At 55.4% G+C, this 14,309-nt stretch overlaps 1 protein-coding gene across 1 annotated transcript in view; it reads right to left on the reverse strand.

The window, feature by feature from the left end:
• Positions 1-14,309, reverse strand: part of TG (thyroglobulin) — a 246,460-nt gene that overhangs the window by 208,446 nt on the left and 23,705 nt on the right. Inside the window, exons 11-17 of the mRNA XM_046642282.1 lie at positions 13,498-13,737; positions 9,833-9,970; positions 9,355-9,432; positions 8,691-8,803; positions 7,104-7,206; positions 5,909-6,109; positions 1,054-1,260 (exon numbers count right to left, since the gene is read on the reverse strand). Coding sequence (XP_046498238.1) covers positions 1,054-1,260; positions 5,909-6,109; positions 7,104-7,206; positions 8,691-8,803; positions 9,355-9,432; positions 9,833-9,970; positions 13,498-13,737 — 1,080 coding nt within the window. The remainder of the gene's footprint in view (positions 1-1,053; positions 1,261-5,908; positions 6,110-7,103; positions 7,207-8,690; positions 8,804-9,354; positions 9,433-9,832; positions 9,971-13,497; positions 13,738-14,309) is intronic.

Below are 14,309 nucleotides of genomic sequence, written 5' to 3' on the forward strand. Positions count from 1 at the left end.
TCCCTTGCATTCAAACGGGGTCACTCCATATGGTTTCGCTAGTTAAGAGTAGATACCACAGACTATGTGAAAGGCATACTCTGAGGTTGTTCAGTGCACAACCTGCACAATCGTACACAGCCGCCCTATATTCAACCTTGGAAGCTTAAGACCCACGCCTCTCTTTTCCCAAGTCGCTTGCTCTAGATCCATTCATGACCAGCCTGGTCTTGATTTGAGCTTAGGCTACTTTGTCCTAGTCAGGGGGACAGGCCACTTATTTGTCCAAATCATATTTTGAACTTTTTCTGGATAGCATTCTCTATGCCAGAATGCTTTGCAATAAATGCCGTCCTTTGACACTGTGCCAGCCACCGGGAGGCTTGTGACAGTCAGTCTCAGGATCTGGGTCTCCCTCCGAGACACCCCACCCACTGCCCTGGGTGGACCCAGTACCAGGTCCCAGTGTCTGCCCCTGCCCCGCCAGGCTGTGAGTAACCACGGCCAGCCCTTGCCAAGGCAGATGAAGTCAGAGCCCGGGGCTGCCTCACAGCCATGTGCACATGAAAGCGGGTTCAGCAGGGAGAAAGGAGCTCTGCTGATATTCAAACAGGGCACGGGCCCACCGCCATCAGAACTGACGCCCCCCAGCTGGGGTCCAGGCCCTGCTCTGCCAGGCATTGGCCCTGGAGCTCCAGATGGACCCCCAGGAGAGGCTGGTGAGTCAGTGTCACTCTCAGAGGCCAGACAAGCAGCTTGGAGCTCGTCACCACTATAGCAACCAATACGGCCATCAGAGCACCGCCCTCCTGAATACCGTCCTGAGTCCAAGACATCCCGGGAGAGCCCAAAATGATGGCAGAGCTCCTGAGGGTGGAGGGCTCCAGAGAAGCCACAAAGGGGTCTGTGAGGCACATCTGCTGAAGAAAATGCTCCCTGGGGCCCTCTCTCCTGCTCTCGATGCCCCCCATCTTACTGTGGAAACACTACACTGGGATGGGGAAAATGAAAGTCCTTGGCCCTGAGCCCTGAGAGGGAGCAGGGAGCTGGGCAGACATTCCAGAGGCCACTCACGCTGGCAGGCCCGGGGCTGAGGTGGCTGTGACACCCAGAGCCTCCGCTGGGGGCTGCACACCAGTGGCCCTGGCGGGAAAGCGCTCCGGTATCCCCAGCGACACAGCAGCTGGCACCGCTGGACAGTGGCCTCTCCTGAGGCTCGCTCACACAGGATCACTCCACCAGCCACCTCCGACACGTTGAAGGGCAGTGGGCACTGTGGGCCTGGGAGAGGGAGAGAGGAGCAGCCGTGAGCATCCGCCCAGCACAGGGGGCTGCGCGCCCCCGCCTCCCGCTCCTCCTTCTCTGTCGGGCCGGGCCCTTCCTCTCCCCCAGATATGCCGGGGGAGGGGTGCTCCTTGGGTCCTGGCCTTGGCCTGCCCCCTCCCTCACCCCCATCTTCTTGGACTAGCCCATCCTCTCTCAGTTTTAACAGGCAGCTCAGCACGGATGACTCTTGAATCTTCCTCTCCAGCTCAGACCCTCTTGAGCCACTTCCCATCTCTGAACCCAGTTACCAACTGGTCTTCTCCACCTCAAAGCCAACGTGTCTAGAACTCAGCCTCTGCTTCCCAGGTCTGCTCCTGGTCCGTGCACCAAGCTCAAGGAATGGCCCCTCCAGTCAACCCGTCATCCCAAGCAAGAAACATGGCAGCCATCCTGGACGGGCCATCTCCTCTGCCCCAGCATCAGTGGCTCACACCTTCTCAACTTCTCTTTGTTCCCACTACGCTTCCATCATTTAGATGTTCATCATCTTTTTCCTGCTGCTATTGAAACTTCCTCGCCAGGCTCCCTGCATTTGGGCCTCATCCCCTGCCTGTCTCCTCCCACGCCCAATCCAGTCCCCACTGACACCAAAGAAATTGTAGCAAAGCTGCACATGGGCTCTCGGTTCCCCCGAGAGCCTGCTGACCCGACTTTTCTCTCTCTGCTCTCGTCTCCTCCAGCCCCCTTTGCCTCAAAGCACAGCCGTCATTATCGGAACATACCCCGTCCTTCCCTCTGCCTGCTCATTGGACTAGAAGATTCCTTTTGCAGCCCTTGAATATCCACTCAACACCTGTAACTTTCTTACACCCCCCATGGTTCTCCCAGCCTGACCGGGTCTCATCTCTCCCAGCTCTCAGGCCTGGTGGGGGCCTCCACGGCACCAATTCCTCAGGACGCTACTTGTCCACACCCTGGTCTCCCCACTGGAGGGAGACCATGGGGGAAAGAGGGCACCTTTCCCCGGGTCAGCCAGGCACGGTGCTGACCCAGGACACAAGCTCCACGAACACGTGTTAAATAAACGGGTGAATGAGCAAATGAAACAACAGACACACTCCGTGTGACAATTCACACCCGACCAGAGGTTTAGTTAGCACAGCCTCGCTGTCTCTGTCTGTCTGGCTTTAAAATCCACAATCCACGTGTGATCAAAGAGAGGGATGCTTGGGGGCCTCAGAGAGGGAGAATGCCCCTCTCTTGTGCAGCCTGGGCTTCTTTCTAATAAGAACGATGGCCTCTGGCCAGGATTTGGCACTGTCATCTGCAGTGGTCTTACTGAGTTGGCTCTTACCAAGTGCCTCGTGTGTGGGGAGGGGATTGTGCGTGGCCTCCATGTCCCACCTCCAGGATGGCAATAAAGATCCCCAGCACATCCTGCCACCAGGGTGGTCTGGGTACTGAAGGAGGGTGCTGGGCCCCCCAGGAAAGCCAGAGCGCATTTATCTGTGAGCTCTCACATGGGGAGTGTGCCCGGGGCCAGGGGCCAAGGACCTGCGAGGGCCTTCGGAGAGCAGCCAGCAAGGCCCTCATTTTGCAGGCAAGGCCACTGAGGCTGACGAGGCCAAGTTCCATGCTCCTGTGGGGCAGAGCAGAGACTGGACCTTGCGCCTCCTGCCGGCATCTCAAGCTGGTGCCCATCCCTCCGTCCTCCAGACTTCGAGACTACTCAGCTGGGCCCCTCCAAGGACCTGAAGGACCCCCAGCTTGACCTGACTCTCGTCCCTCCTGTGGGACACCAGGGAAAACGCTTCCCTCCCAGCCTCCAATACACATCTCTAAAGTGGGAGCCTTTATTTTAAAACTATGTTTTTAAAGTACGTGGCACTCAGCGTGTGCCAGGTACACCGTCAGCTTTACCAGTATCAACTGATGTAACTCTCCGTACAACACTATGCAGCAGGTCCCATCACCCCACTTCACGGACGCCAATACAGAGGCACACCGGGCGTAAATACCTTGCCTGTGACCAGAGAGCTAGTATGTGGCAAAACCGGGGTTCGAGCCTCGTCATTGTGGCCCCAGAATCCGTGTTCTCCATCAGTGTGCTAAGCGTACGTGCACACAGGTGTAAAAGGCGAGTGTCGATGAGTGTGTGTGTGAGCAGCCCCTGGGACACGAGGAGAGCCCTCCACAAATGCAGGTGCCCTCTAACCCCGCAGGATGGATTCCTCTCCTGGGGCTCCCTCCGCTGCCTTTGTGGACAGGGAGCCAGTGAGTGCCGAGACTCAGCCGCGAGGGGCCAAGACATCCTCTGGGACGCTGACCCTTCTCTCGCCAGTGTCTCAGCCTCCCACAGACCTGCTTTCCCACAGCCTCTTTGTCCCGTGTCTCAGAAATGCACTGACTCCCTGGTGATGGTTTGACCCACCCGCCTCCGCCGTAGGGGAGGAGGGGCCGAGGGCAACAAGAGGACGTGTGGAGACCACAGCTAACCAAGCACCACAGTGGGCCGGTCCTGGAGAGGGCACTCGGCCTCTTGAATCTCGTGTGGTCCTTCCAGAGTCGTGCCCACTGGGATTCATCATGGCCATTTTAGAGATGAAGAAGGTGGAGGTGCGGAGAGCTCAGAGGCCTGCCCGGGGACACACGCCAGGGGTTAGCCTGGAAACCAGCTCCTGCCTCCAGCGGCCTGGTTTGGGAACTTGTGCACGTGACTCTTTCCGTGTGGGCCAGGGCTGCACCAAGCGCCTCCCGTGAACTGATTCCGTCTTCACAGCAACTCTGAGGGGCAGGACTGTTGTCACCCTCATCCCACAGTGGAGAGGCGCGCTTTTCTGCCCAAAGTTCTACAGTAGCAGATAGGGAGCCAGACGCTGGCCCTGAGCCAGCAGGCTAAGGAGTTTACAGAGACCATTGGAGTCAATCCTAACAATGACTCTAAGAAATAGCTACGATTCTCCATGGCTGTTTCACAGATTGGGAAATGGAGGTCCAGAGAGGTTAGGAGACCAGCCCAAGGTCACCCAGCAAGGGAGTGGCCGAGTTGATCTTCAAGTTTGTCTGTCTGGCCCCACGTCTGAGCTTTCTCCCCCAGGCTCTGCAGCAAGTCGGGAGGAAGAGCTTTTGGGGGACTCGTGTTAATGCTGGCTGCTCCCCTTGCTGGCTGTGTGACTTCGGACACGTTCATGAACCTCTGTGAGCCCCAGTTTTGCCATCTGTAAAGTGGGAAGATAGGATGGTTCTGTCTGTTTACCTGCATGGTTGAGAGGCAAAAGTGGTTAAGGGATGTGAAAAGCACCTTTTAACCGGTAAGTCCCTGCACAGGCGAGCCATTCTCATGGAATCCTGCAGGGCCGAGCCGCAGAGGGCCCCCCAAACTTAAAAGAACTGGGCTCCCAGACCTGAAACTGGAGGGGACACATCACTCCATTTCCTGGGCCCCAGACCCTGCAGACCCCTCTCAGAGGCCCGGGAAGTTGACTTGATTGTTTCTGACCCAAAGGCTGACATTTCACTTCTCTCCAAAGCACATGGCAGGGCTCACGCACACCCACGAAGTTCCCTGAGTGGCAGCTGCTGAGAGCCACAGAGAGAAGCTGTTGGGGTGGTGCCCTGAAGCAGGCAGGCCACCCAGAGCGGGGGAACCAGGGCTGGGGAGAAGAGGGGGGTGCTGAGAGCCAGGGGCACAGCACAGGTTAGAGGTGGGAAAGGGGACAAAGCAAAGGGGAAAGAGCCCGGAAGAGAGCCGGCCACCCTTCCTCCCCAGCCTTCCTTTGAGGGCTCCCTTTCTCTTTACGAATATACATTTACAAACGCAAAAGAGTCCTCTTTGCACATATAAATCGCTAGACCTAATTAAACATGGCTGCACTTCCAAACTGTTGCTTAGAAACTTCAAAGTTTAAAAATAAAACAACAGGACAGCAAAAGAAAGGCAATTGCACTAAAATCAGAATTATTGTGTGCAGATTCCTCAACGCCACCAACTCAATACCCCACCTGGAAATAAATGTTTTGCAATGTCTTCATTTCCCATCCTGAAACAGAATTCACCCTTGGTCTAACCTGCTTGCTCATGTAAATTTTAAGACGACCTCAATGCCCTGTGACTCGAGTGTATAGGAGAAATCAAAGGTAAGTAACTGATAATTAAATAATATATTTTAATATATAAGAATGTATTTCAATATTCTAATATATATTCATATGATACATATTTCAATATTTGACACCCAAACAATTTTTTGAACTAGAAATAAAAATAAGCAAATCAACGACGTCCACAGATGCCTGGAGCTCCCCAGCTGGGATGGACCCACCCCCCCCCCAAGATCCTGCTGTCAGGCCCTCCTCCCCCTCACTCGAGGATGGGGGGACCAGACCCGGAACCCCTCAGCAGGCCAGTGCAAATATTCCTGGGGTGCCGGCTCGGGAGATCCCTGCGCAGACTCCCCTTGGTGGCAGCCCCGGGGCTGAGCACTTTTAGGAAGTAGGCACAAGTTTTGACATCATGGGACGCAACTGCAACCACATCCCTCATGCTCTTCCCCTGCCTCCCCTCCAGCCCCCGCCATCCCAGGGCCTCTGGAGTGCCCCTGGCCTGGGTAAAGGAAGAGATGGGGAGGTCCCCCCATCACCAGCCCAGGGAATCACGACTTACTCTCACAGGCCGGCTGGCTCCTGGCTACACGGGTCCCAGGCACCTCCTCTCCGCTGCCCAGGACACACCAGCAGCTGCCCTGGTCCAGATCACATTGCACCGGGGAGAAGCCTCCGTCCTCTGCCCTGCAGGCCGGGGTGTAGCCCCGGCTGGCTCTCCTGGAGGGGTCTCCCCTCTGGAGCCCTTCACAGCGGCTCAGGCCTGGACACGAAGACAAGCCAGATGGGTTGCTGGCATAGCTGCCACAGCCCTTGCTGCCACCTGCCGCCACCCACCTGCATGCCCTCCAGGGTCTGGGGCTGCCTCCCCACTGGGGTGTTAAGCTAGGACAGGGCAAAGACTGTGCCTTGCTCAGCTCTGTACTCCCCGCTGCACGCACAAGCAAACACACACACACACACACACATGGCCTGCTCTCAGGTTGCTTAGAGTCTTAAAGGAGACTTGACAAGGAAGTGAGCAGTTATAGTTCAGAGTGATAAGGCAACAATAGGAGATGCGCCGGGCAGCTCAGGAGCCCCTAGGAAGGTGCTGAACTCAGGTATGGAAGACAGAGGCTGCCAAGACTCCCTGGAGGGACAGATACGTGGTCTGAGCAAGAATGAGCCAGGGATGGGAAGTGAGGGTGGGAACGTTGCAGGCGGGAAACCAGAACACGGGAAGGCCCAGCAGGAGGAGAGTGTCTGCCTTCTTGAAAAGTCTGACTGTAGTCCCGGATCCTGAAGTATGAGACATGGAGGAACAAGAGAAGCAAAAGACACAAGAGCCAGACGCACAAGGGCCATGAGCCACAGCAAGGAGCTCGGGCCGGCCCAGAGGACCATGGGGGATGTCAGGGGTTTTCAGGCAGAGGAGAGGGCCATCAGTACATTTGCACTGTAGGGACCGCATCTTGACTTCACCATGGAAACCACCAGACTGCAGGGCCAGGCTGGAAGCCGAGGGCCCAGGCAGGGACCTGTTGTGGCATCAGTGGGCACAGCTGGTCATCCCGCAAAAGCATCATTGCCTGCTTTCATAGGGACCAATGCTGGTATTGCCCCATTTTACAGATGAGAACACTGAGGCACAGTGAGGTCAGAGGCTCCCACAGCTCTGGAAGCGGCAGAGCTGGAACATGAAGTCAGCTTTTGGGACTCCACGCACAGTGCTCATGGCGAGGGGCTGGGAGAGGATGGTGGGGGGCGACACTCACATTGGGTGGTGCTGTTTGTGCCAGGCGGCATGCCCTCTCCTGTGGCCGGGTCCACACACCAGGTGCCAGCCTCCGACGCCTGCAGCCTGGCAAACTCTCCTGTCTGAGATAAAGCCGAGGTCATGTCACCCCCCAGGAAGATGCTTTTCCAGCCCACATTGGTGGGCAGATGTCAAAAAGGTCCCTTTCCAAACCATTGGTGATGGCTTCTCCACGTGGAGGGGAGTAGGGTGGGGGAGGCCCTCTTCTGTTTCAGACCCCTTCCATACGATATTTGAAGTGATGGTTATAGCAACCCTAGGAGATGGGGGCCACAGCTATCCCTTTACAGGGTGGGGAGACTGAGGCTCACTCAGAGAGGGGAAGTGACAGAGCAACATCCCATAGGTGGGGAAGGGCAGAGCCGGTCAGGGCCTAAACCCATCCAGCCCCAAAGCCCAGCTGCCCTCCTGAACCAAGTGCCCCCATTCCAGAAATTTCAATAACCATCCCTAGGAAAAAGGGGTCCACATCACCTGTAACAGAGAATAAAGAAAACAGTCTGAGGCAGCTACCCAAACCCTGTGTCTGCCGGGGCCCCTCTCTCCCCCTTGTCCTGGGTCAGCTGGGGAACACTGGGCTAGCCCCTTCAACTCCGTGGGCCTCAGTTTCCCCATCTGAAAAAACAGAGGTGGAATAGCTCCTTGAGCCCGTTCCTTCTAGGAACTCTGGGTGGTAGAAAGTGTCATCTCTCCTCCGTCTTAACAGAACCCTATGAGAACAAGCAGGTGTGCTAGAGAAAAGCAGCCGCCTCCCGCTTCCCCGTGTCCCTGAGCGTTCCCTGAGTTTTTCTTGGTCACCCGTTCATTTTATACTCTGCGGTGCCGTGTTCACAGACAAGCAATGACAATAATAATAAGAACACCTGACATTGACAGAGAACAGAACCATGAGGTCCCCCCAGTGCTAGTCACCCCCATGCCCAGGGTGTCATCCAGTCCCTGGGAGGAAAGGACACTACTGTCCCTGTTCTACACAGAGAGGCCCAGAGAAAGCAGGTGATGTGCCTCTGGTCACACAGCTTGTTAGCTACACGGGTAAGATTCAAACCCAAGCAAAGATTTGAGAAAATTTTATGGGATACAGGTTTAAAATTGAGAACTTTCTAGACACTAACTTGAGTTTTCCTGAGGAGCTGGGTCAAAGGCGCCGCCATCCCATTTGGGCAGCAGAAGATTTGAGTCCTGTACCCTGGCCACTGGGTCCTCCACAGGAGCCAGGATAGGAACCCCATGATCAGAGGGCCTCTGGGACCTGCTCTGACTCGCTCAAACAATCCTCAAAAACAATCCTAGCACTGGGCAGGGTAAAAATGTGACCCGATCTTAGGATAAATAATAAAGCAAACTGGAGCATAGAGACGGTAAGTAAGTTGCCCAAGGTCACACAGCCTGGGTAGCCAGGGCTAGGACAAAAACCCAGGCCTAGAACTCCCTGCACATTTTTAACTAAAACAAATTTATTGAAAACTAGACAAATCATCCTCCACCTGTAGGAGAAAGTTCTGGCTTCCCTCCTCGCACCCTTCCTGGGCCTTCCGACCCTAACCTCTAGGCAGGTTGGGATGAACAGGTCTTCTGGAGATGGGTTTCCTTGGGATCCGGCCTGTTTCCAGCTAGCAAGCAGCCCACTGGCTCGAGATTTCTCACAGGTGGTGGGGCCTGTGGGAGAGAGAGGGGGGCTCTTAACAGACTGGCTGGGGGTGCCCGGCTGGCCCGAGCATCAGAGCTGTGCATCTGGTGGACGGAGGTGCCTGCACAGAGATCTGGACCCTCAGAGGAGAAGCCGGCTGGGTTCAGGGACAAAGACCCATGTGGGTTGCAGCATCTTTGAGATGTAAAGGCAGTGGCTGATTCCATGGGTCTGAGCCTCGGGAGAGAGGCTGGGCTGTAGAACAGGTGCCAGATGGCTGTTGAACTGCAGAGTGGATGAAACTGGCCAGGCAGCAGGTGTGTGTGGGGTAGGGGACCCCCTCCTAGCAGCCTCTGTCCCCTAGGAAACCAGGAGCACAGATTGGGAAGCGCCAAGGTCGGTGAGAGTCTTCCAGGCCTGGGGACTTGGGAAGAGTGATCTGGCCGACCCCGAGCTGGTCTGAAGGACACTCGGGGGCTGACCTCGGGGCTTCCCCGTGGATGGGTAACAACGGCTGGCGCCACCAGCCTGGAGTGCCCTCCACCGGGCTCAGGCGGCAGAGTCCGAGGGCTTCACTTACACTGGGGCATCTGTGGGGAGCGGGCAGTCAGCGAGGCAGGGACGTACTCTCCCTTCCCGTCCACACACCAGCAGTGCCCTAGAAAAGAGCCATAGGCCGGATGTTGAGGCAGCACACGGGGTGGGGGACTTGACCCTGGGTGTCTCGCAAACACATTTCCTTCTTTGCATTCATAGCAGTGCCAGCAAGGTCCCTGTCCATCCCCCTGTCTGTCCCCCTTGCCCGACATTGTCCACAATCACAGGCTGTAGCACCTCCATCCCCCCAGCAACCCCCCAGTTGACCTTCAGGCTGGTAGAAGGTCATGACTCCCATTGTACAGATGAGGCAAGTACAGGCCAGAGAAACTAAGAGATTTGCCACCAGCCGCCAACAAAGGGCCTAGAGTCCCGCTCCCTTGCCCCTGTGTGGGGGCCTTTCCTCTAAGTGAAAAGCAGGGGAGTCACTCGGCCTCCCAAAGGCATCCATGCCCCCTCACCAGTCCGGGCGTAGCACTGCACGGGCTCCCATCTTCCGAGCGCATCGCACTGGGGCACGTAGGGGCCGGGCGGCAGAAGGGCAGATGTCCGTGCAGAGTCCCCCAGGGCAAAGCGGCGTCTCTGATAGAAGTCGAAGGCTGGAGTCGGGGGAGAGGGGGTAGAGGTGTGAGCACCCGACCTGGACGAGCCCCAGCAGGGCCGGCTTCGTCACTGAGAGCAACCAAGCAGGTCCCTGTTCCAACAGGAGGAGGCCTTTTATTTACATGACAAACGTGTCCACGCAAAGTGACAGAGGATCCTTGAAAAGCATATAGGCACTCAGCAGACTGTCCTTTAAAGATAGAAGTATAGGCTGACGTTTGAACAAAGCTTTGTTGCTGTCTTTCAGTAACTTTCACAAGAAAGCCAATTAGGTCAATGAGGTGTCTCCAGGCACACGAGGCAACAGTCACAATAGACAGCATTCATTCAACACCTCCTGTGTGCCAGGCACCATCCAAGTCCACGCTTTATCTAAGTGACTCCACACAACGACCCTCTAGGAGGAGTGATGTTGTCCCATTTGATGGGTGAGAAACTGAGGCACCGGTGGCTTAAGTCTCACAGCCGGGAGTGGAGGCACTGGAGCCGGACGCGGGAAGTCAGTGTGTGTACACGGCCCTCTTGCCTCCCTGCCCAACTCTTACAATCTAGTTCTTCAACCGCCTCGAAACTTCATTCCCCACCGAGTCTTATCTGATCTTCCCAGCAGCTCCATGAAGGCTGGATTTTTACCCCCAAGGGGAGGAAACAGGCTCAGCGAGGGAGGGTAAGTGACTCATAGATGGCACCCTGCTCAGGAGGACGGCCCCGTCCTCAGCTCGGGGTCCCTCGGCCCTGCCCGGCTTCTTCCAGGCGTTCTCCACCACTGGCGCACTAGTGCCCGGACTTACTTATTCCATTTAGGTTTGTCTCTTCCACACTAGCACTGAAGGCCTCGGGTGCAAGGATTTATGCTGACCCTGTGCCTAGAGCAGAGCTGCCTCACAGCAGGCACTCAAGAAATACTTGTTGAGTGAAAAAGAAAATAGAATAAATGCATGCAGGAGGAAGGGAGGAAGGGAGGAAGCAGGGTGGGTGGCGGTCAGGACGTATGGCCAGTTGGTCCGGGTCTCACAGCACCCCCTCCCCAGCCTGATGTGCCCCCAGCACCATCCTCCTTCCAGAGGCCATGAGCTGTCTCCCAGGCCCTTTCTCAAGGCCCGCCTCCCATCTTCTCTCCACTCCTGCTGGTGTGTGTAGGGGGGTGTGGGCAGCGGGATACAGCCACAGGGATCCCAGAGGAGAAGGGCTGCATCCGGGGCAGCCGGGTGTGCCTTGGCCTGCCTCCCATGGGAGCAGATCTCCAAACTCACCACCTTTCAGAGATGGGCTTCACGGCTCCCAGAGAGAAGAGCTCACAGTTGTCAGCACACCACCAAGCCCCAGTCAGACCGTCTGAGGAGACCAGGCCTCTCTTTGAAGTGGCCTGGGGCAGGGGACAGGGCTCAGGAGTCTGACAAGCCTCGGCCTGAATCCTGGCTCTGCACCTCTTGACTGTGTGATCATGAGCAAGTTGCCCAGCCTCTCTGGGCCTAAGTTTCCCCATTTGTGAATGGGTCTAACACTTACCTAACAGGGTAAGTGTGATATTTTCATCCAAAGAGCTTAAGCACCAAGCTCAGGCTAGGCTCAGCTGTCTCCCTGTACTCCCGCGCCCTCCCCACCCCCCTGAGGCCCTGGGACACTGCTCCCACGTTCTATTGGCCAAAGATGCTTTGTGGCTCTCCATCTCTTTTTGTCCTAGGTCTTTGATCCTAAACTCTCCAGGACCTGGAGGTCCACACGAACAGCTTCCTTTTCTCTGCAACAGGGGAGACGCCTCTTCTCATCTTGAGGGATTCCGAGGAAAATGAGCAACCCTATTCCTTCTCTGAAGACACTTCCTTTTTCCCGACAGCCTCAGAGAAGTAGGAGTAGAGCCTCGGCTAGGTGGAGGGGAACTTCCTCAGCTCGACTTCTGGAGAAAACGCCACCGTGCCGTTCAACAAACATCTCCGTGGCACCAAGAGCTTTCTCCCCACTTCCTCTCTATTTCCTTCCCAAACCAAAGTGGTCACAACCGCAGGGGCACCCCCTGATCTGTCCTACTCCTCTCTTTGATTTCAGCAAATCCTGTCCATGCACAAAATTTAAAACAAACAACTGGTTTCTTGCCAAAAGCAGAAGTCTCCAAGACTCTAAGGAACAGAGAAAAGTGCCTGGGTCTGGGGTGAGGGTAGGAGACGGAAGAGAAAGAAAGAAGCAAGAAGGATGGTTGACCAACATTTACTGGGCTCCCGCTATCCATCAGGCTCTGTGCCAGGCCCCAGGATGTAAAGATCAATAAGACGTGGGGCCCTGTCCTCTAAAGAGACGCCGGGTGAGGGAGAGAGGCCAGAGCAGAACTGGCCTTTGGGAGAGTCTCCCGTGGGGCTGGGAGAACAAAGACGATGAGAGCTGATGCCCAGGCGGCCGCAGCCATCACAGGGCTGGAAGGGCAGGGAGCTTCAGGGCATAGAGAGGGCAGACTTTGTCTTGGTACAGATGTTGTCAGGGGAACACTGCTGTGCTGTTTTGTGACCCAAGCCCAGAGAACCCAGACAGGGGATCAGCTGAGATAATCTGTCAGGGGGTGGGGGACTCGGGGATGCTAGGAGATAGATGAGTCGTTTGTCCCTGCCAAGTTGGTGTGGGGTGAGTGAGAGAATTGGGAGGGACCTTGGACCCTCCTGCCCAAGAAGGCTGCAGGTGGTAGAGAAAGAACAGAGGCTCTGGGGTGAGACAGATCTAGGCTCCAAGCCCAGCCACACCAGGGACCAGCTAGGCAGGGGACAGAGTGGGGGGCCAGACCACCAGCGTCACATCCAGGCTCTGCTAGTTATTAACTGGGTGAACTTGGGCATGTGACAACTCCAGTTTCCGCATTTGAAGGGAATCACAGATGGTGATTGTAGCATCATTCTCGTGGGACCCTGGGAGGATTCAGTGCAAAGATCTGGTAATCTGCTTAGCACAGTCAGTGCCTGGTGGGGGTAAGTTTCAAGTAATGTTTAGCTGTTATTCTGGGCTAGAGCACCATGGGCTCTCTGAGAGTATCCCTCAGTCATACATGGGTAAAAATTCGTGCTTTTCGGAGTTACCATCAGGATTAAACAGCTCACAGGTGGAAGATGCCTGAAACCAAGCACTTCCTTTATAGTGAGGGTCCCTTTCTTCTCCCCGCTTCAGGGTGTTCCTGAGTCCTGGGAAATGGAGGGAAGCTTCAGGACATCCATGAGGGGAGTACGAGCATGTGGGGCCGGGGCCCCTTCCATTTTAACAAGATGCTTGGCATCATGATGCGCTGCAGGCACCATCTGCAAGACAATGTGTGCAGACCTGCCCCCAGTGGCTCTGCTGGAGGATTTGGGAGCATCTTGGAGAGGCACGCATCATTCCAGCTTTGACCGATATCACAAAACCACTTGGCCTTTTCTTTCCCAGGAACCCAACGGCCCAGGGAAACCAAGGCAGCAAAGCCCTGAGGATGACTGAAGAGCAACTAACTCAAGCTCTTGCTTCCCCAAATAGACGGAAGAAGAAATCGGAAGGGCATGACACTTACTAGACTGAGCTGCCAAACGAATGACATAATCGTTCCCACTCAGAAACTTCTCTGAGATGGTCTCCCAGGATGGGGAGAGCCGAGGAAGGGCGAGCTCCTCACTGGTCAGCCGGATTCCCTTGGCCACCAGGAAACTCTCTCCCAGAGGGAACTGAGAACTGTTGGAAGCCAAGACAATCTCCTCTGTTTCTTTAATGAACCTCAGGACGCGAAGCTTCACTTCCTCGCAAGAACCAGGACCTAGGGGAATAAAGACATCACTGATGGATCCCCCCAAAACACATGGCTCCCTTGGACTCCTTTGAAGTGTACATGTACACACATGCACACACTTCTGCCTCAGCTGTTTCCTTCACCCCAGCTTTTTTCTCAACCTGGAATGGTCCTTCTGCTTTGTCTCCACAATTTCATTCACTCAACATTTAGGGAGGACCTACTATGTAAGCTTTGTAATAACTAATGTTTACTCCACGTCAGGCATTGTACTCAGCACATCTAAACAAACAATCTAATTAATCTATGCAACAACCCAATAAGATATTATTCTTACCCGTGTGTTACAGACGAGAAACTGAGGCATGGAGAAGTCATATAACTTAAACAAGCTCCTAGCTGGCAAGTAGTTGATTCAGAACTCCAATCCAGTCAGTACAAGTCTGGAACCAGCAATTTTGACCAGCTGCCTCTGATGGAAGGATGGATGGATGGACAGATGGATGGATGAGTGGATGGATAGATGGGTGGATGGATGGATGAATGGATGGATGAATGGATGGACGGGTGGGTGGATGGATGGATGGATGGATGGGTGG

This window comes from Equus quagga, chromosome 16 (genome assembly GCF_021613505.1).
Source record: "Equus quagga isolate Etosha38 chromosome 16, UCLA_HA_Equagga_1.0, whole genome shotgun sequence".
Taxonomy (NCBI): domain Eukaryota; kingdom Metazoa; phylum Chordata; class Mammalia; order Perissodactyla; family Equidae; genus Equus; species Equus quagga.